At 36.3% G+C, this 23,276-nt stretch overlaps 1 protein-coding gene across 5 annotated transcripts in view; it reads right to left on the bottom strand.

Annotated features, from left to right (window-relative positions):
- Positions 1-5,420: 5,420 nt before the first annotated feature.
- The window catches only part of NFU1 (NFU1 iron-sulfur cluster scaffold), a 25,465-nt gene continuing 7,609 nt past the window's right edge, over positions 5,421-23,276 (bottom strand). The window contains exons 2-7 of one of the 5 annotated variants that reach the window (XM_023733076.1): positions 20,703-20,795; positions 20,540-20,606; positions 16,981-17,095; positions 12,918-12,978; positions 8,160-8,334; positions 5,771-5,940 (exon numbers count right to left, since the gene is read on the bottom strand). In XM_023733076.1, the coding sequence (XP_023588844.1) occupies positions 5,896-5,940; positions 8,160-8,334; positions 12,918-12,978; positions 16,981-17,041 (342 nt within the window). In that variant the 5' untranslated portion in view covers positions 17,042-17,095; positions 20,540-20,606; positions 20,703-20,795 and the 3' untranslated portion in view covers positions 5,771-5,895. Of the gene's footprint in view, positions 5,941-8,159; positions 8,335-9,102; positions 10,234-11,699; positions 11,773-12,917; positions 12,979-16,980; positions 17,096-20,539; positions 20,796-23,276 lie in introns of those variants that run through there. The other 4 variants (XM_004369244.2, XM_023733071.1, XM_023733065.1 and 1 more) reach the window with 4 other exon arrangements.

Raw genomic sequence — 23,276 nt, 5'->3', positions numbered from 1 at the left:
GGAAACAGAAGTTCTCTTTTGTTATGCTAAAGAGGTCATGCCAGAGTAGAGCAGATCATAAATCTAATCACTTCTGAGTGGTGTCTTATAAAACGAGAATAGACACAGATACACATAGAGAGAAGATACTACGTGAGGAACTGTAAGCTAGTAGCATTGGAAGCCGCCTAACTTCACTAAGAAGAGAGAGGAGAATCAACATCATCATCAGCCCAAGGCTACTTCCTAAGAGGCAGAGGTCAGACATACCTCCACTCTCCAACCCTTTTTACCAATTGTGGCACCAGGTGTCCATCCCACGGCACTCTCTACTTCTCTGCTGAGTTCAATAATTTGTTACAATGGCCACACAACTCACAGACCAAGACCCTACTGCAAAAAACCAAAACAGACCTACGTTAAGTGGAAAAACATACATTGCTCATGGATAGAAGACTCAACACTGTGAAAATATCTATTCTACCCAAAGTGATCTACAGATACAATGCAATCCTGATCCAAGTTCCAATGGCATTTTTTAATGAGATAGAAAAACAAATTACCAACTTCATATGGAAAGGGAAGAGGCCCCGGACAAGTAAAGCATTAGTGAAGAAGAAGAGCAAAGTGGGAGGCCTCACATTACCTGAATTTAGAACCTATTATACTGTCACAACAGTCAAAACAGCCTGGTACTGGTACAACAACAGATACATAGACCAATGGATCAGGATTAAAAAAATCCAGATGTAAATTCATCCACCTATGAGCAGCTGATATTTGACAAAGGCCCAAAGTCCGTTAATTGGGGAAAAGACAGTCTCTTTAACAAATAGTGCTGGCATAACTGGATATTCATCTGAAAAAAACTGAACCAAGACACATACCTCACACCATGCACAAAAACTACCTCAAAGTGGATCAAAGACCTAAATATAAAATTGAAAACGATAAAGATCATGGAAGAAAAAATAGGGACAACACTAGGAGCCCTAATATATGGCATAAACAGAATACAAACTGTAAGTAACAATGCACAAACACGAGAAGAGAAACTAGATTAACTGGGAGCTCCTAAAAATCAAGCACTTAGGCTCATCAAAAGACTTCACCAAGAGAATAAAAAGACAACCTACAGATTGGGAAAAAAATTTTGGCTATGACAAATCTGATGAGTGTCTAATCTCTAAAATCTACAAGATACTGCAAAACCTCAACAACAAAAAGACAAATAACCCAATTAAAAAACGGGCAAAGAACATGAACAGGCACTTCACCAAAGAAGACATTCAGGCGGCTACCAGATACATGAGGAAATGCTCAGGATCATTAGCCATTAGAGAAATGCAGATCAAAACTACAACGAGATAACCATCTCATCCCATCAAGGCTAACATTAATCCAAAAAACACAAAATTATAAATGTTGGAGAGGTTGTGGAGAGACTGGAACACTTATACACTGCTGGTGGGAATGTAAAATGGTACAACCACTTTGGAAATCGATTTAGCACTTCCTTAAAAAGCTAGAAATAGAAGTACCATACAATCCAGCAATCCCACTCCTTGGAATATACCCTAGAAAAATAAGAGCCGTCACACGAATAGATATATGCACACTCATGTTCGTTGCAGCACTGTTCACAATAGCAAAAAGATGTAAACAACTTAGGTGCCCGTCAACAGAAGTATGGATAAACAAATTATGGTATATTCACACAATGGAATATTACATAAAGATAAAGAACAATGAATCTGCAAAATATCTCATAACATGGATGAATCTGTAAGGCATCATGCTGAATCAAATTAGTCAGTCACAAAAGGACAAATATTATATGAGACCACTATTATAGGAACTCAAGAAATGGTTTAAACACAGAAGAAAACATTTTTTGATGGTTAGAAGGGTGGGGAGGGAGGGAGAGAAGTATTCGCTAACTAGAGTAGACAAGAATTATCTTAGATGAAGGGAAGGACAACACACAATACAGAGGAAGTCAGCACAACTGGACTAAACCAAAAGTTAAGAAGTTTCCTGAATACAGCCAAACACTTCGAGGGACAGAGTAACAGGGGTAGGAGTCTTGGGACCATGGTTTCAGGGGACATCTATGTTAACTGGCATAACAAAGTTTATTAAGAAAATGTTCTGCATCCTACTTTGGTGAGTGGCATCTGGGGTCTTAAAAGCTAGCAAGTGGCCATCTAAGATACATCAATTGGTCCCAACCCACCTGGAGCAAAGGAGAAAGAAGAACACCAAAGACACAAGGAAACTATTAGCCCAAAAGACAGAAAGGGCCACATAAACCACAGACTCCACCAGCCTGAGACCAGAAGAACTAGATGGTGCCCAGCTACCACCAATGACGGCACTGACAGGGAACACAACACACTCCCTGACAGAGCTGAAGAAAAGTGTGGTGCAGAAGTCAAATCTAGTAAAAAGACCAGACTTAATGGTCTGACTGAGACTGGAGGGACACTGGAAGACATGGCCCCTGGACTCTCTGTTAGCCCAGAACTGAAACCATTCCCGAAGTCAACTCTTAAGACAAAGATTAGACTGGACTATGTCCATAAAATGATACTCGTGAAGAGAGTACTTCTTAGCTCAAGTACATACATGAGACCAAATGGGCAGCTCCTGTCCGGAGGCGAGATGAGACGGCAAAAAGGGACAAGAGCTGGCTGAAGGGTAACGGGAAATCCGGGGTGGAAAGGAGTGTGCTGTCACATTATAAGGAGAGCAGCTAGGGTCACATAGCAATGTGTGTATAAATTTTTGTACGAGAAACTGACTTGAACTGTAAACTTTCACTTAAAGCACAATTAAAAAAAACAAAAATTTCACAGACCATACTCACGATTATGGGGTTTATTAGCGAAGTAACAGGCTACAATTCAGGATCAGGATCAACTTAGAAGTAACAGGAACAACTCAGGATACAGTTCATCAATGAGAACAGCTTCCAACCAAGTCAGCTCTCAGCTCCTTCTTGGCCATGCTAGCTGGCAGGCTATGCTCGGGCCTCTGCCACCAGCCCAGCTCAAGCTGGGCCTACTGCCATCGGGCCCTGCTTGAGCAAGTGTTACAACTCTTTTGGCTCCGCCATCAAGTGCCTGGAGGCACCCCACTCCAAGCAAGCCTCCTGCCTGAAGGTGCTCAGCTCTTGCTCCGTGGGCCGGGAAGCCCAACACAGCAGTCTCATGCCAGTCTCCTGGTTCTTGCCGCTTGTGCTGTCTTGCGCTGTCTCACACTATCTCCAGTGTTACAGCTCTCTCTGTCTCCTGGGCCTAAGAGGTTCTCAGGGCAGGCACCCCAGGTCCAAAGGATGTGGTTCACTCCTGGCTCTTCTTCTTGATGGTAGTGAGGTCCCCTTCAATCTCTGCAGAATAGGTCCTTACGAGAAGATGGCAAACTGACCAATCCACCAGGTAGGCCAGTCACCTAATTTGCATAGTGATCATCCAATCCCTTCAAGAGTTTTACGCACCTTATTTGCATAGAAAGCTGCCCAATCCCTTTGCAAGATTGTGGCCTAGCAAATCATCTTGGCAGAACTACAAAACCAGGCCCAGAAAGGCCATATATAAAGAGAAACCCATTGCCCTGAAGAAACCCTCTACAAGAAACGCGATGGAATGCCCAGGGCTACTGACAAGGAAGGATCCTCCCCTAGAGCCAATGCCCCAGTTTGGACTTCTAGCCTCCAGAACCGTGACACAATATATTTCTGTTCTTTAAAGTCACCCACTTATGTTATTTTTGTTATGGCAGCACTAATAAACTAAGCAGACTGATTTAGACTAATTATAATGTCCCCTGGGACTGGGGTGGGACCTCCTTCCTTGGGCACATTGCTACCAACTGATAACTGAAAGGGCCTCTCTCGGTATGAAGAAAGGGGGTGCTGTATGTTGAATAGGCAACCAAGAGTATCTGGAGCACTCTCCTTATTTCCCAGTGCCTACTTCTGCATCATTTCCAGCTAAGCCCTTCCACTTTACACTCAAGTCACACTTAGCCTCTTGCAGTTCCCAAATACGTTTTGTGCCTTCCAGATTCTGATTATACTACTTCTTATGCCTAGAATGTTCTTCCCCACTTTTCCCCCGTTTGTCATGGTTGCTTTCTTTTGCAGAAGATCTTTCCAATACCTTCACCAGTCAGTTCTGTGATTTCCTCCCTTCCAATAATCTAATCCTCACCCACCTCACCCACTTATTTCATGGCCATACCCAAAGTTGTCGTAACTGCATCTCCTCCACAATCTCAATTTCCTATAGCTTCAACTAAAGAGCAGGTTAATGTGCCTAGCTTGCAAAGCGATTCTCAGTGTCTAGCCTGAATTCATCTATAATAGCTCAGGGAAAAAATTCTCCTACCCAATGTCTGGCTCTGAACCAGTGCACAAAAATAAAAACGTCAATTTCCAGCATTCACAACTGCTGGAGTTTTTCCTCTCTCCATGTCTATCTTAATCACTCTACGTTTGGGGACCAGAACTCCAGAGATGCAACGTACCACTGCTTGTTCCCATCCTTCCTTTCTCAGTATTTTCTGTGAACTGCTGTCTCTGAATTACTTTAGAAAAATAAGAGAGAAGGGTAAGTCACTATTTTGGCTGTCTGAAAAAGCTGTATCCCAATAGTAAAAAAATAACTACCCACATTTCTGGCATAGCACAGATAATGACTCTCTGAGTTAGAAGGAGTCAGTAGAAGAAGGACCAAATAATCCTCTCATCTTTTTTCCGAGAGAGATAAAGCCTGGGCATGTTTAGGTAGTTTTCTCAATTCAGCTCTGTCTTATAATCAATGGAAATTTTCTCCAGTTTTGGAACTTTTTTTTTTAATCAGCATTACGATTTATTGTTGTTGTTGTCTTTTAGTAAGAAGTTAGGAGCCCAGAGCTTCCACCAGCCTGAGCCTAGAAGAACAAGATGGTGCCCGGCTACCACCACCAACTGCTCTGACAGAGATCGTAAGAGAAAGTCCTGGACAGAGCAGGGAAAAATGCAGAACAAAATTCAAATTCACGAAAAAGGATCAGATTTACTGGTCTGACAGAGACTGGAGGAACCCCTGAGACTATGGCCCCCAGACACTCTAACCCAGAAACTGAAAACACTCCCGAAGCCCACTTTTCAGACAAAGATCAGGCAGGCCTATAAAAGAAACAACACACATGAGGAAGGTGCTTCTTAATTCAATCAAATACAAGAACAAATGGGCAGCTCCTGCCCAAAAGCAAGAAGAGAAGGCAGGAAGCGACAGGAACTAGACAAATGGACACAGGGAATCCAGGGTGGAAAGGGGGAGCATGCTGTCACATTGCAGAGATTGCAACCAATGTCACCAAACAGTATGTGTATACATTTTTGAATGAGAAATTACTATAAACTTTCACCCAAAGCACAATTAAAAAGAAAAAAAAAGAAGTTAGGAGCTACTACACTGGGGGTTACTAGCTAAATACCATTTTTAACTGAGAATTCTGTTTAGTTCATTTTTTAAACTAGCTAAAAACTTGAGTAAAAATAGTTTCAAACATCTCATTTCAGAATATTTTAAAAAGCACTCTCCCATTTACTTCTGTATAAAAAAATTAATAAGTTAGATGGGAAAATGTACCTTAAACTGTTTCACACATTATTCAAGAAGGAGCTATGAGAAAGAAAAGAACAAAAATAAAAATATCCCTGGATAAAATCCACGTGTACAGAAGATGATTCAGGATGTTATAAATAACTCATATGAGGTAAAGCAAACATGACATATTTATATCATTCTCTAAAGAAAGGACATATTTTATTAATCTTCAAGTTCCTTAGTAGATTAATAATAAAAGGTTAGTGCATATATTATGAAGATATACATCTCCGTGGGCTCAAAGAAAGTCCAGATTATTTTAAGGTGAGTTTGCTTCTTTTTCTTCTGATTCATCATCCATAACCTAAAACCAAAAAACAAAGAGAATTTAAAAATTAGACAAAGATTGGAAATTGCTATTTTCTTGATTTTAATCTTATATGCTTTATAATGAATATACTGTAATACTAACAGTGCATGGCAACCCAGTAAGAGGAAATCTATGACAGCCCCCAAAGCACACGTTTTGCATCATAACCTGGTATCCTAACAACATAAAAGAAAATTAAATACTAGCCAAGTAATTAAAACACTAGTTACTTTTCCTCGTAACAAAAGAAGTTTCTAGTAGCAGAGTCTCAACTGGTATCCCCTAGCCATAAGACTAATGTACCTGACTTTTTCAAAAGCATCTTATTTATTTAAATATATTCAAAGGAGCTACAGCAAACTGTTATTATAAAAATATATATTAGAAAAATGAATCCCTAAAAAAAGAAACAAAATAGCATGCTAGCAAATTATTTTGTTCATATTCAGAGAAAAAACACACCTTAAACCTTAGTAAAATGTGAAGACTTTCATTTCTAATGAGTGAAAAAAAATACTAATGACTGTGTGAAGAAAAATTAATACTTTTCCATGAGTTAATATATTACTCAGATAATAAAGACAAACTCATTTGGAGAGGAAAGGAGTTATATAAACTTCAGAATTTTTTTTCTCCTCACCACACCTACTACAATTAAAAGGCCAATTCAAGTTTATTAAATTCAAGAATTTGTTTTCTCTTCACCACACCTACCACAATTAAAATGTCAATTCAAATTTATAATCTGACTGCTGATTCATCACCCCACGCTGAGTCAGTGAATAAAAATGTTCCTTTTCAATCCACCAAAGTGTCAACTAATAAAAAAAAAAAAAACCCTAAGGGATAATGGAACAAAAATAGTTTTTTTTAAAAATCCAAATGAATCTGGTTCTGATCTGATACAATCAATGGAAAAACAATTCTCTCACACTTTCTCTTCTGGGTTGAGTAAAAATGAGTATTTATTTCCAAGAAATTGATATTTTATATCCACTCTTAGCAACATCCAATCCAAAGAATTTTGTCAATCAGCTTCTATTTTAGCCACAATTATTGCTAAATCTGGAATAATAATCCCAAATACTTATATAATACAAACTATATATAGGACAGCAGCCCCGGTGGCACAGTAGTTAAGAGTTCACCTGCTAACCAAAAGGTCAACAGTTCGAATCCACCAGCCGCTCCTAGAAAACCCTATGGGGCAGTTCTAATCTGTCCTATAGGGTCGCTATGAGTCAGAATTGACTCCACAGCAATGAATTTGGGTTTGGTTTTATATATAGGACATGTTTAAGAAACAGAGCTAGGTGTTGCAGAGAACAGAAAGACTTAGATATGATTTCAAGTCTCTCAAGTGGCTTACACATACACATTAAGCTGAAACAGACACAGAGGAAGAGGCTTTGGACCAGACAAATCACAGCTTATTTCTAAGTGCAGGACTGATGAGGACTTAAAAGATGAGGTGGCGTGTGCTGGACCAAAAGGATGAATTTTAGGACTACCCAGAGATAAGTGATTCTCAAAGGAGCTGAGAGGAGATGCCCTCTCCTTTAAGGGAGCTTTTTCCAATTTCTAATTTCCACACACTCCTTCCCTTCTTGATAATCTCTCCCCATAAGGCTATGACTCTTGGTTGAGAATCACTGCCACGAGTCACTATCACTGCTGAGAAGGTGCTGTGCTGTATTCTTAGGTATCTTGGGGCAGAAAAAAATGTTATCATGCTACAGATAAAGCTCTGTAACCCTACACAGTACTCTGCTTTACTGTATAACAAAGTATGATTTCTGGATAAGCTTCTTGCCTCCAAGTATAAGAAGTGCAGAGATGTGATGTAGCGGAGCTCTTCCACTTCTAAATCTAATCTATAAAATCTAATCTATGAATCTCATTTTCCAAAATTTTTCTGCAACTCAAGTAGCAGTATACCCTCTGAATCTTGGTTTCCTCATGTACAAAAACAAGAATGATTTTATTTTCTATGCTACATTGTTAGAAGATTAAATGAGGTAATATTTGTAAAAATGTCTAGAATACTACATAGTAGGTACTCATAATACTAAAGTTACTTCTAAAATAAAGAGCCTTCAAGTCTGATAAAAATTATAACACAAAAATCTATCCCTTGAAGAAAAGTCAGATCATGAATTTCTCTTTTCAAATATTTAATAATAAATCTAACCTGTCATATAATATTGGCATACCTGTTCTACACCTTCTACTTCTGGAATATAAAACTGCAGCATGTTCTGAATACCATTTTTCAGAGTAATGATTGAACTAGGGCAGCTGGTACAAGAACCCTGGAGCTTCAGCTGTACGATGCCATCTTCAAAGCCTTTAAAGATGACATCTCCTCCATCTTCCTGCACAGTCGGCCTGTGGGCACATAATATTTGTTATATATTTAAAAGAATAGAAATTTTCATTAAAAATTTTTCATAAGGCTCAGGACTTAGATCTTATATTGGCAAAATTCACAAAGTTAGAGCTACTTTTATAATAAAGAATATTATGTTAATTATTATTAGGTGCCGTCAAGTCCGTTCCGACTCCTAGTGACCCAATGTACAACAGAACGAAAGACTGCCTGGTACTGCACCATCCTCATAATCGTTGCTATGTTTGAGCCCATTGTTGCAGCCACTGTGTCAATCCATCTCATTGAGGGTCTTCCTCTTTTTCACTGACCCTCTATTTTACCAAGCATGATGTCCTTCTCCAGGGACTGGTCCCTCCTGATAACATATCCAAAGTACGTGAGATGAAGTCTCGCCATCCTCACTTCTAAAGAGCATTCTGGCTGTACTTCTTTCAAGACAGATTTGTTCATTCTTCAGGCAGTCCATGGTATATTCAATATTCTTCACCAACATCATAATTCAAAGGCATCAATTCTTCTTCAATCTTCTTTATTCATTGTCCAGCTTTTGCACGCATAAGCAATGAATGAAAATACCATGGCTTGGGTCAGGCGCACCTTAGTTCTCCAAGTGACATCTTTGTTTTTTAACACTTGAAAGAGGTCTCTCGCAGCAGATTTGCCCAATGCGATACATCGTTTGATTTCCTGACTGCTGCTTCCATGGGCGTTGACTGTGGATTCAAGTAAAATGAAATCTTTGACAACTTCAATATTTTCTCCGTTTATCGTGATGTTACTTATTGGTCCAGTTGTGAGGACTTTTGTTTTGTGCTGAGGTGTAATAAATACTGAAGGCAGTAGTCTTTCTGGGTGAAGAGGGGAGACTGACGTGTTAGCTTACGTTTTTAGTAATGTTTTATTTCAATGAAAAGTTTAATACAGAAAAACACAGAAATCAAAGGTGTTGTCAGTGAATTTTCACAAAGTGAACATACATTTGTAACCCACCCAGAAGAAACAGAATACCAGCACTCTAGAAGTCCCCTTTGTGCTTCTTCCTAATGACACTCCCAACTAAAGGTAACCATTATCCTGATTTCTATCATCATTGATTAGTTCTGTTTTTTAACTTTATAATTTATAAATATGAATTCCATTTAAGAATCATATAGCATTTCCTCTTTTGTATCTTACTTTGCTCTTTTTGAGATTCATCCACACAATCGTGTGTAGTAATAGTTCGTTCAATCTCATTGCTGTATAGTATTTCATTAAAGTGAATATGCCAGAATTTTTTTATCCGTTCTACTTCTGACAGACATTTGGGTTAATATCAATTTTGGGTGTTTACAAATAGTGCAGCTATGAAGGTTCTTGTACATGTCTTTTGGTATACATATATACACTACTACTGGAAATATACCTGAGAGTGGAATTTCTGGATCAGGAGTATGCATATGTGCAAACTTAACTAGACACTACCAAATAGTCTTCCAAAGTTGTTGCATAAATTTACATTCCCATCTGCAGTGTACGAGAGTTCCTACTGCTTCATATCCTCCCCCAATAATTGGTTTTATCAATCTTAATGATTTTAACCATTCTAGTGGATGTTTAGTAATATTGCATTGTGGTTTTAATTTGAATTTTTGTAAAACTAATGGGGTTGAGCACTTTTCCATAGGTTTAATGGCCATTTGGTTATCATGTTTTGTGAAGTGCTAGTCTCTAGTTGTCTGTCTTTTTCTTACTAATTTGTATGAGTTCTTTATATATTCTGTCATATCTGTATTGCAAATATCTTCTTTACTCTGTGGTTTGCATTTTCACTGTAAACAGTGTTTTTGATGAGGAAAAAGCCATAATTTTACCATGTCTTTTCCCGAATTTTTCTTTATCTACTTTCTTGTGTCCTGTTGGAAGAAAAAAATTTGTGTCTACCCAAAGGTCATGCAGATAACATCGTATTTTAAATTTCCTTTGTGTTTTCTTTTTTGACCCATGATTCTTTCTGAATGTCCAAATATTTGGGAGATTTTGTAGTTACTCTTTAGTAACTGAAAACTAGCTTAATCCCACTGTAATCAGAGAACTTAACTCTCAATGACTTCAATCCTTGAAATATGTTAAGAATTGCTTTATGATTCAGTATATAGTCTATTCTGGTAAATGTCCCATGTACACTTGAAAAGAATAAATATTTTGTTCTTATTGGGTATGGCATTCTACATGTGTCAGTTTAGTCAAGTTTGTCAAGCATGTTGTTCAAATCTCTCATACCTTTATTAATTATTTTATCTGCTTGTTCTATCCATTACTGGGAGAGACTGGTTAGTCTCCCACTATGACTGTTGATTATCATTTGTCCTTTCAGTTCTCTCAAATTTTGCTTCATTTATTTTGAAGCTATGTTATTAGGTACATATAAATTTAAAATTGGTATGTCTCCAGTAGAAATTATCCTTTTATCATTAGGAAAGATCTCTCTTTAACCCTAGTAATGCCTTCAGCTATAAATACACTTTGTCTGATATCTGCAGAACCACATCAGCCTTCCCTTATTCAGTTTTTGCATGTTGTATATTTCTCCATCTTTTTACTTTCAACCTTTTGTGTCCTTATATTTAAGGTGTATATCTCTTATAAGCAGTATATAGTTGGATTTTCTTTTTTTTTTTTTTTTTAATTCAGTCTGACAATCTAATCTTTTATTGATCGACTTATCTATATTTAAATGTAATTACCAATATATTTGGATTTATATTACCATCTTACTATTGGTTTCCTATTTTGCATTCTTTTGTATTAATCAAGTATAATTTATTATTTCATTTTCCTCCTCTCTAGGTTTTTTGGTTAAACATTCTTTTACTATTCATTTAGTGTTTACCCTACAACATGCCAACTTGGTTTATTAGGCTCTAGTATCAATTAATACTTTTACCACTTCCCAGATAATGCCAAGACCTTAGAATATTTCCTTTTATACCCACCACCTTTTGAATTTTGTCATGCATTTTAATTGTACATATACTTAAAACTCTACAGGATGCCTTTTTTGCCACATACCATGTCTCTCATGCTTTTTGTCTGTATTTTCAATCCTCTTTTCACTCACACTTCAATCTGAATATTTCCTACTGATCTATATTCTAGTTCACTACTCTCTTCAACTGTGTCCAATCTGATGTTAAACTCATCTAATAAACTCTCAAATTCAGTTATTATGTTTTAGTTCCAGGATTACTGTTTCTTTTTTTTTATAGCTTTCAGTTTTCTGATGAAATTCTTCATCTTGTAATCTATTTTCTTGAACATTTTAATCACAGTTATTTTAAAGATCATGTCTTTATAAAGATAACACTAATATCTGGGTTACCTGTGGATCTGTTTTATTTCCTCTTGGTCCAGTTTCTATGTATGCCTGTATATTTTTGACTGAATCATGGACACTGTGTATAAAGAAACTGAAGTGACTCAGGGTTATATTACATCAAAAAGGATTCATCCTATCTTCTCAATTCAATTCTTTCAATCCAACCTGGAATTAAGCTGACTGGACTTCAGTCTTTGTAACACTCAGCCTACCTCTGGTTTACCTCCATTTTTAGGGGATGGTCCTTTAGGGAGCCCAAACAGGAGTCTAGATGTTTCCTGAAGTCCCTCCCTTCTTGACAGATCTGAAACTCCTAGTTTTGTCCCCCTCAGCACCATAAAACTGCCAAAACTCTGCTCTTTTTGTTTGACTTCATCCCTTTTTCTCCCACACAGCTAAGAATAAGCAAGTGCCTTGTGGGGAAAGCCTCTAAGTGTCAGTCTCACTTTTCTTAACTTCCCTTCTCTCTGGGATCATGGCCCTTGAAATCAAGACCTCATTGGCAACCCAGAATTTTAATTTCTGTCTTGCCATCTCAGCATATTTGCTGAAAGGCTCAGATGGTTTCTCTGATTTTTAGACGCTGCCCTCTGCCCAGCTTCTCACACTCTAGCCGCACATCAAAAATCAGCAAATGATCCAAGGGACAGGAGTGTGCAGGATGTTGGGCTCATCTCAGTGAGCTTCCCTTCTCCTCAGGACCTTGGCATCTCAAATCCTGGTTGCTTTAGCAGCTTTCTAATACCTTCAAACAATTATTTTTAAATTGTATTTTATCTAGTTTTTCTGAGAGTTCTCAACAGGACTGCTGCTGTGTTACAAGAAGTGAAAGCCTGCTGTTCTCCACTCATTTAAATTTTTTTTCATGGTCAATAGCCTCCAAATAGGTATTCTTTCCCTCTTCACAATCTTCCCAAACACTGTTAAGTCTTTTTTCTTTTTAGGAAGTTTGTTGTTATAACAATATCAAACATAAGCAGTGACTCTGAATGATAAATTCCTTCATGGACTATGTTTAAATAGATTGGGTGTTTTTAAATTTTCAGTGAATGCACAAAGTGCACTGGCTTTGAATTCAACTGCCATAGTTAACTACTGTGGTTTACATTAACTTGTACTTATTTTAGAATTCTACTTTAATCTCACAGACAAACCAAAGGACGCTGCTATTATGAAATTTGCCTCTGCAGCATCTGATTTAATGTACAGATGAGCACATACCGTATCCTAGTATCTAACAATTCCTTAATCATTGCCACAACTTCATCATCTTCTTCAGATCCTAGAAATAATCATAAATAAAAATATCAACAGTAGAAATTTTATATTCATGCAAGTACAAGTATTAAAACAGGAATATTTTAATTCCATGGTTCATTAAAAACATAGCATAGACACATAACTTGGTATGGTGATATAACTGGTTTTGGAAGTTTTGGGGAAATGGGAAGATCATTTATTTGATTCTTTGAAGAAAAATTAAGAAAGTACTGATCAACTCAACATTTGATGATAAAGTTGAGTATACTGAAACATCCTGATCTACTAATCATGTTAGAGTTTGAAATTTTTGGCCAGTAAATCTATAAACTTTCATCATTCTCAAGGATTAAAAAGTAGCAGAGAAAACAGAGGTTGTCTGAATTTTGATGAAAACTTTGAGACAAAAAGGCACACCTAGTTTGTAAATTAAGTTACATCTTTAATTTCTCAATTTAGCAGTTTTCAAAGAGACAGTCACACTAAGTATCATAGATGTAAGCCTTCTGGAAATTTCCAAAATGTTCTACAAATCTTCTGAGCATAAAGTTGGCTTTTTGGTTTTTTTTTTTTTCATTTTTGTTTTTGCTTTACTTTGTAAAGCTATTTACTTATCTTCATCAATGCCTCTCTATGGGTTTTCTTTCTTTCTTTTTCAGAAATTTATTTACCTTTGGAAAAACTAAAAATACAGAGAATCCAAATTATACTATAACAAATACTAGTGTCCTGGCAATCTTCTAACCAACAAATATTTGTGTTAAATTATATTGAGTATTTTTTTAATAAAAGAAATAAAACATAATAAACAAAGCTAAAATTCTCTTAGATCAGTAAACCTAAGTTCCAATCCCTACCATCCCTTTAACAGGCAACCACTATCAAGAGTTTAGTGTATATCCTTCTAGTATGTTTACATTTACATGTGTAAATTTATACACGAGATCATACAATACACACTGTTCTATATATTGCTCTTTTCTATTTAATGTATCTTGAAAGTCTTTCCGTATCAGCATATACAGATGTGCCTCAATTTTTAAAATAGGTGCACAGTAATCTTTGTAGGATTGCCTTATTTAGCCAGTCTCTTGACTATTTCAGTTATTTCAGGTTTGTCACTATTTCTAACAATCCTTCAGCATACCTGCTTGTATAAACACATATCAGTGTACTTTTACAAATATATCTATGAGGTAAATTCCTAGCAGTAAGATTTTGAGTCAATCCAAAAACCAAACCTGTTATCGTTGAGTCAATTTGGGTCAATAGGCTTGTGTTATTTTTAATTGTGATAGATGTAGTCAATTACTCTCTTAAAAAGTTTTATCAATTTTACTTATGCATCCATCAAGAGGAGCCCTGGTGGCACAGTGGTTAAGAGATCAGCTGCTAACCAAAAGGACAGCAGTTTAAATCCACCAGTCGCTCCCTGGAAACCCTATGGGGCAGTTCTACTCAGTCCTATAGGGTCACTGTGAGTCACAATCAACTCGACGGCAACGGGTTTTGGTATCCTTCAAGAATACATATAACTGCTTCATGTGTTATTAAAAATCTGCATAAATGGTATCATAATGGTAAATACCCTTCTGCAATTTTCCTTTTCATTTAATATTTTCTATTTTTAATGTTGCTACCTCTATATTTAGCACGTTCCTTTTAACTGCCACTGGAGTTAAAAAATATTTTAGTGAACGTGCTTCTACGTGGTGCCTTGTCTACAGCTGCAAAACTCTAATTTTAAAGTATGTATCTAGAAGTGAAACTACATCTTCTAAAGGTGGTTATACAAATGTGTATGTACATGTATACATACACATAAACATTCAGTTTTTACAGTCAATGTTCATTTAAATTCATTAACTATTAGAACAAATGAAAAGAGTTCAAAGAAGTTGGTGAATATGAAATCAATATGTAAAAATCAACAGCAATCCTATTATCCTCCACCCCCTAATTAGAAAATATATTTTTGAAACCCATACAGGCAGCATGGTGTAGTGGTTAACAACATGAACTTTGGAGGCAAACTGCCCAGGGTTGATATCCTACTCTGCCACTAGCTAGCTGTGTGACCGTGAGCAAGTTACTCACCTTCTCAGTGACTAAGTTTTCTCATAGTGAAATGAAATGATGATGGTACCTAGCCTATCATATGGTTATTTTAAGAATTAAATGAATTTATATTTGTAAAGTGCTTAGAACCATGCTTGGAATATAGTAAACCATTTATAAGTGCTTACTAAAGAAAATAAATACCATTTACGATAACAACAAATCCTAAATGGTACCTATAATTAGAAATAACAAATATAAGTGAGACCTTACGAAGAAAAGAACGTATGTGAAGTCCCAAATGGGAGGATTTTTTCAGATGAAAAGAATTAATGGTGAAGAAATCGCAATTCTCCCAAATTTAATCGATAAATGCAATGCAATTTCATTCAAAATCTCAGCAGGGTTGTTCACAGAACTTTACAAGATGATCATAAAATTCACATAGAAGAATAAAGGGACTAGAGCCATCAAAATTTTTTTGGAAAAAAAAATGAGATTTCCCTGCCAGGCATTGTTATTATATACTAGTTATTATCCATCCGCCCATTCATTCAGTTACCACAGAGTCAACCTGGACTTATGGCAACCCTGACTCATGGCAGCCTCACGTGTGTCAGAGTAGAACTGTGCTCCGCAGGGTTTTAATGGTTGATTTTCAGAAGAAGACTGCGAGGCCTTCCTTCCAAGGTGCCTCTGGGTAGACGCGAACCTCCAATCTTTTGGTTAGCAGTAGAGCATGTTAACCATTCACGCTGCTCAGGGACTCCAAGCCATAGTTAGGGAAAAGTTATTTGCTATGCATTTACCTAACAAAGGATTAATACTCAAAATATACTTTTTTTAATATTGCTAAAATCAATACAAAAAAGACATATAACTCAATTTTTAAAAAATGGGCAAAGTTTATTGTCGGGCAATTTAACAACAAGAAAACTAAATGCCAGTGAAGATATGAAAACCTTCAGGCTCAGTATTAATCAGGGAAATGCAATTAAAACAAGATACCATTTCACACCTAACATATTGGCAAAAAAAAAGGAAAAGACAGTATTAAGTGATGATAAAGATATAAAAAATCTGAAATTCTTAGATACTGCTAATGTGCATGTAATTAGAACAATCATTTTGGAGGGCATTTACACATTATCTAATAAACTGTAGACCCTTACAACACAACAATTGCACTTCTAAAAATATATTCTAAAGAAACTCTCCACATATGCACAAGAAGACTTGTACAAGGATGTCCACTGCAACAATATTTATAATAGAAATTAGTACAAATGACTAAATTGGACATACATAAAGGAACAAATTAATTAACTGTAGCTTATGCATATAATGGAATACTACCCAGCATTTAAAATGAATAAACTAGATCTACATTTTTCAAAATGGATGTATTTTGAAAATATTACATTCAGTGAAAAAGGTAAATCGTAGTATAACACAAGTTATTTAAAGCTTAAGAACAAAAACTCATACTACATATTCCCTGAAGAGGCTTACAAGTGTAGTAAAAGTATATATTAAAAAAAAAAAAAAAAATCAAGCTTATACACATCTCTGGAAGTAGAAGCAAAAAGGGGTGGGGTCTCTGGGGCTTTAGCTGTATCTTTAATATTTTAGTTAAAAATAGGCCCAAAGCAACTAATGTAAAAGTTAACATTTGCTAAATCTGAGTGGAGTGCTAAACTGGTGAGTATTGTAATTTTCTGCATGTCTAAAGTTTCTGACAATTAAATATAGTTTTGTGTAATAGATTCCATTTATATGTTGTTTTCAAAAATAATGAATAAAACTAGTATATATGAAGTTTTGTTCCCTCTCGAATTGGTTCGAGCTAACTAAATTAAATGATAAAAGTCTGTATTCCCATTACTTCTAAAGCCAAAGCAAATGTGAATAAAGTAGAAAAGTCTAAAAAAGGGGTAAGTATTAATTACCCAACACGACATGTTACCTGCTTCTCCTGAAGATGTTTCCTCCGTAACTAGGGGTAAGCCAGATGCAAAGAAGTCCATGATTGTTGCATAAATATCTGGTTTCAATAAATTCCAGTCTAACTCTTCACTTTCCTGTGAACATGTGAAGAAACACACTATAAAATTTCCACTCAAGGGCAAAGATAAATACAGAACAGTACCTTGTTTCTTTAAAGAATCTTTTTTTCCACCCGCATCCTACTATGCAAGAATACCCATTTCTGGAGAACGCATGTCAGTTCTGAGTTTAGCTCTTACCCAGTCTGATTCATAATCTTAGAACACCCCTCATTCATTCAGTCAGTCAGTTATCAAACTTTTATTAAGTGTGCTATATGTGCCATACACTGTGCAAGGATACCAAAAATGATTAGAAGATATTTTGTCATGATGTGAAGAGAGCTAAAATATTTAATGGATTCTCTGTCTTTAAAGAGGATGACAAAGAGATTTCCATTCTCTTAAAGGAAATAAAATGTAAGTTTAAGATCAAATATACAGACTATCCTACAACTATTCAAAAAATTCAACTTACGTATGTTACTTAAGACTACTAAAGAAACTCAATGATGCAACTGTAGAATGAAAACATACAACATGTCTTAACTAGGGCTACACTGCTGGAGGACTTGGAGATTGTCAGCATGACTGGCATCCATGAGGAAGATTCCCTGTTTCACTTCTATACCTGGTCAACTAGTTGATTCCATAACAACAGATACCAAAAACTAAACCCACTGTCATCAAGTCGATTCCAACTCATAGCAACCCTATAGGACAGAGTAGAATTGCCCCATACAGCTTCCAAAGCTGTAAATCTTTACAGAAGCAGACTGCCACATCTTTCTCTCGTGGAGAAGCTGGTGGGTTCGAACTGCCTACCTTTCAGTCGAGTGCTTTAGCCACTGCACCACCAGGCCTCCCATAAAATAATAGATTATTAAATATTTAAATAGTACTAACATCTAGTAAAAGAAAGGCAACTTTTTTTTTTAAAGGAAAGCTCTTTAGGAGGAAAAAGTTAAATGTAGTTTATTTAGACATTCAGGATGCCACTGGTTAGAGTCTATGCTTAAATAGTATCAAAAAATGAGTCAACATGGATAAAAGGAATGATTTTTGTCATGGACTAGAACCAATTTGGAGACAGTACACAAAAGGTAAGATAAATGGGCATTGCTATGTACACAAAACTAAAACCAGTGAGATGCACTGGCAACTGGGAATGGGAACTGGTTCCAGGAAACAGTTTAATAAATTATTTGGAAGATGGATCAGAGTGCCATCTCCAGCCATTCAGTGAATAGTGGGCTCTACTTGGTAGGGAAATACCGGTAATAAAAACAATACTCTGAAGTTGTCTAAATGGGGGAGAAAATGTATTTAGAATAAAAATAACATAAGTGATACGTAAGGAAGCTTCTGAGTTATCCATTACAAATCAAAAAAGGAATAGACTATCACTAAGATATCAGATAAACGGAATAGTTCCTGATGAGGGGGGTTATTAAAAGAAAACTAATCAAATCCACTATTCTACCTACGAAATATCAATGTGTGGTCTCATGGGACATCTCGGTCAATTGGCATAACATAGTTCATAAAGTAAATGTTCTACATCCCACTTTGGTGAGTAGCATCTAGGGTCTTAAAAGCTTGTGAGTGGCCATCTAATATACATTTATTTGTCCCATCCTATCCGAAGCAAAGGAGAATGAAGAAAACCAAACACACCAGGAAAATATTAGCCCAAAGGATTAAAGTACCACATGAACCAGAACCTCCTCCAGCCTGAGCCCAGAAGAACTAGATGGTGCCCAGCTAACACCACTGACCACTCTGACAGGTATCACAACAGACAGTCCTGGACAGAGCGGGAGAAAAATGTAGAACAAAATTCAAATTCACGAAAAAAGACCAGATTTACTGGTCTGACAGAGACTGGAGGAACCCCTGGGACTATGGCCCCTGGACACTCTGCTAACTGAGAACTGAAACCACTCCCAAAGCCCACTTTTCAAAGATTAGATAGGCTTATAAAACAAATAATAACACATGTGAGGAACGTGCTTCTTAGTTCAATCAAATATACGAGACCAAATGGGCAACTCCTGCCCAAAAGCAGGACGAGGAGGCAGGAAGCGACAGGAACTGGATGAACGGACACAGGGAACCCAGGGTGGAAAGGACAGCATGCTGTCACATTGTGGGGATTGCAACCAATGTCACGAAACAGTATGTGTATGAACATTTGAATGAGAAATTAACTTGAGATGTAAACTTATACCTACAGCACAATAAAATTTAAAAAAATATATATGTATCAATGTGCACTCTAACTTGGAGTATTATCTCTTGTTTAGGTCATTTCACTTAAGAAAAAATAGCAGAGCTAAAGAAATTTCAAAAAAGGTAACTAAATAATGAAGGAAAGGGAAATAAAAGATAACTCATCAAAATCAAATCAAGGAAAAGGAAAAAAAAAAAGAAAATCTTGTATAGTTTTCATCTACAAAACTTTTATATAGTATGGGCTGTATGTAAAAGAACTAAATAAAAATTTTTAAATGAATATCTAATTTTCCATTATAAAAAGAACACTACCTAACCAAAAAAATCAAACTCACTGCTGTCAAGTCAATTTCGACTCATAGAGGCCCTACAGGACAGGGTGGAACTGCCACGTAGGGGTTCCAAGGCTGTACATCTTTACAGAAGCAGACTGCCACATCTTTCTCCCGTGGAGTGACTCGTGGGTTCCAACCGCCAAACTTCACTTGGCAGCTGAGTACTTTAACCACTGCACCACCCGGGCTCCTCCAAGAACACTTAGTTGTAATTAAATTAGAGAATATATGTAAAGCACTTAGCACCATACCTGACATGTCAAGAGATACTAAACAAAGGCTTATCTCCTTAATCCCCTTAAAAATTATGAAAGAAAGAATAATCCTTTCAAATTGTTTAAGGGTAGTTTAATGAATACTTTTGAGTTTGACACAGTATTAGGCAAATGTAAGGAGCCCTGGTGGCAAAGTGGTTCAACAACAGCAAGTGTTACTGCTGTTATTGTTGTTACTGAAGTGTCGCTGAAGGTTGGTGGGAATGTGTCAGGTGTCACGATATAAGTGCCCACTTTGAAAGAAGATATACTCAGTCATTCTGTTGGTCAAATACTGATTTGATTCCCTTTTACACTATCAATTTAGATTAAGAATTAGTAAAAAATAATACTTGGAAGCCTAAATTCTAATTCTGCTAAGGTTGAGTCATGGCCCTGCTGCAGACTAGCTATATAATCTTGCATTTAACCGTCTGAGCTCAAGTTTTTTTCTTTTGAAAAATGAGGTTCTGGACTACAGTTAGTTTCAACTAGAAAATTCTATTAACTGAGAAATGTGAGAAGTGAACTTTGTTTGAGATTTGTAATAACAGTAAGTGTAAAATATATTAAAAATGGAAATTCTGGAGATGCACACAGGACTCAGAAAAAACTGAAAGTCCTTCAAGTCGTATTTTATATGATCCTATATTTACCTTTGTGACAGTGATAAAATCTGGTCCAAAGAAGACACTTTTTACTCCTTCAATCCTGAAGAGCTGCCTGTGAATAAAGAAAAAATAGGAAATAATATTTTTTTTATGGAAAAGTTTAAACATATACAAAAGTAGAAAGAAAAGTAAATGGACCTCCATGTACCATGGTGATACAATGTATCAGCAGCTTCAACAATGATCAACTCGTGGCCAGTCTTGTCTCATTTTCTTACCCTATGATCCAGCAATGTCATTCCTAAGGATTAACCCAAGAGAAATGAAATCATATGCTCCATAAAGACTTGTACATGAATCCTTTATATTTATAATTGCAAAAAACAAAACAAACAAACAAAAATCCTAGAAAGTTCATGAAGTGGTGAATGAATAAACAGATTGTGGTATATCCATACAACGTAGTACTACTCAGCAATGAAAAGGAATGATATACGCAAAAACAAGGATGACTATCAAAAGCATTGCGCTAAGTGAAAGAAGCCAAATACAAAAGACTACACGGTTCCATTTATATGAACTTCTAGAAAAGGCAAAACTACAGTGATGGAAAGCAGATCAGTAGTTATCAGGACAAGGGAGTGAAGCAGGAGGATTGAATGCAAAGAAGCACAAAAGATTTTTTGTAATATAAAAATGTACTTTTTTTTTTTTAATGGTGGTGCTTACACAACTATATATATTTGTCATAATGCATTGAATTGTACACTTACAATTGGTGAATTTCACTGCATGTAAATTACACTTCAATAAAGTTAATTTTTAAAAATCTGTGGGGTGTGAAGGGGAAGAGTACAATCTGAAAAGCCCCTACAAGGGTTCTGAAATGCACCTTCCTTCCCTACTTGCTCATGTATTTACCATACCTAGTACAGTACACACTCTACAGCAGTTTCCTTTCTTCTAACCTTAGCTGACATATTCTAGAGGTAACAGTTTTCCTTTTCTTTGTCTATTATCATAGGAGCGCTATTGGAATTTTACTGTTTTGAATTAGTTAGGAGTTCGATACAACACTATCTGGGTTCTTTCCACAGCCACTCAGTATTAAATTTACAAGAATTCACAAGATCCTGGGCTGCATTTTATGATCTAATAACCCTGGTACAGGCCTTTAAGTAGGTCCCTTGACTGGCTCAGCAGATTAGCCTTCTGTACATCTGCACAATTAGCAAACTGTCTTTCTCCAAATGAAAGAATCAACTCAATCTACTGGCAACGTCATGAAGACTACTTTAAGCAAAGAGTTCACAGGTTCTGTCCCTCAGAGAAAGAAAAGATAAAAAGCATTACCTTCCTTGGAACAAACTTCAATTTGTCAATGTGCAAAAGAAAATATGATACCCAGAACTGAACACAATCCCCCAAATGTAGTTTGACTTATTCAGAGCACAAACTATTACCTCCCTTGACATTGGACAGTGTAACTCTATTAAAGTTTGAATGACTGTTTTGAGAGTTGCACCATATCCCACATTAACAACTCAAAGGCCAGATTCTTCCATCCTATAATTGTGCTACTCATTTTTAAAAATTTAAATAGAAGGCTTTATACTTGTTCCTATTAGATTATCTTATTTGCTTTAACCTATCATTGCAGCCTAATGAAATTTTTTTGATTTCTCTGAATCTTGCCATTCAACACAGAAACAAGCGGCTATGTATTTATGCTGCAGACTAAAAAAAAAAAAAAAAAAGTGTTGAATTAACATGCCAACTGCAGAGATACAGAGCCCTTTTACATACCACTAGAGACCGTTCACATTCTGCTTACATTCCATTTCTTGGTCTTGTCCATAAAGACAGTGAGAAAGAAGTTGAATGTCTCCCTGAAGTAAGATGAATTAATGCTTATTTATTCATTCTATCAGTTACTCATTCATTCAACAAGTACATGAACACCTAGTGACTGCCAAGCACTGTACCAAGTACTAGGGATACAATGATGAGCAAGACAGACCGGTCTCCGTCCTCATGGAGCTTACATTCCAGCTAATGGCAAAAACATTCCCGACTAAAACAACAAAGAAAGGGAGATCAGTTTTGCTTCACTAAAGATAATAAACTGTTATCCCAGGAAATGGGCTACTTTCAAAAGACTAATTTAAAAAAGGCTTTTGTCAGCTAAGCACCTGACAGAAATAATCTCCAACTAATCTGTAACTGAATTAGGGATTTTTTACCTTCACATCTCTTAATACAAACCAATATGTGAACTCATCCTTGATGTAAACGTTTGAAACAATACACACAAAGTGAAAATCCCCCAACAACTCCTCTCAAATCCACTATTACCAGTGTGGTACGTACACTTCCAGGCATTTTTATCAGTGTATCTGTTTTGTGGTTTTTTGTTTTTATATGCACTATATCATATTGTACTCAGTATTTTGCAACTTGCTTTCTTCACTTAAAAGTATGTTTTAGAGATCTTGCCATGACAGTAAATATGGGTCTTCCTCATCCTTTTTGATATTTGCAGACTCTGGATGGACAAAGTTTATCTAACTCCTCCTATTGATGACTATTTAAATACGTAGTTTCCAACTCATCACCATTACCAAAGAGGCTACAATAAACATTCTTGCACACACTTGGTGTACATGTGCAAGTGTTCTCTAAAAAGTGTTTTTTTCACAACCACCGGAAGAAAGGAAATAGTAAAGATCAGAGCAGAAATAAATGAAATAGAGAACAGAAAAACAACAGAAAGAATCAACAA

The sequence above is a fragment of the Trichechus manatus genome, unplaced genomic scaffold (genome assembly GCF_000243295.1).
Source record: "Trichechus manatus latirostris isolate Lorelei unplaced genomic scaffold, TriManLat1.0 scaffold00004, whole genome shotgun sequence".
In the NCBI taxonomy this organism is placed as follows: Eukaryota; Metazoa; Chordata; class Mammalia; order Sirenia; family Trichechidae; genus Trichechus; species Trichechus manatus.
This window is presented reverse-complemented; position numbering and strand designations above follow the sequence as displayed.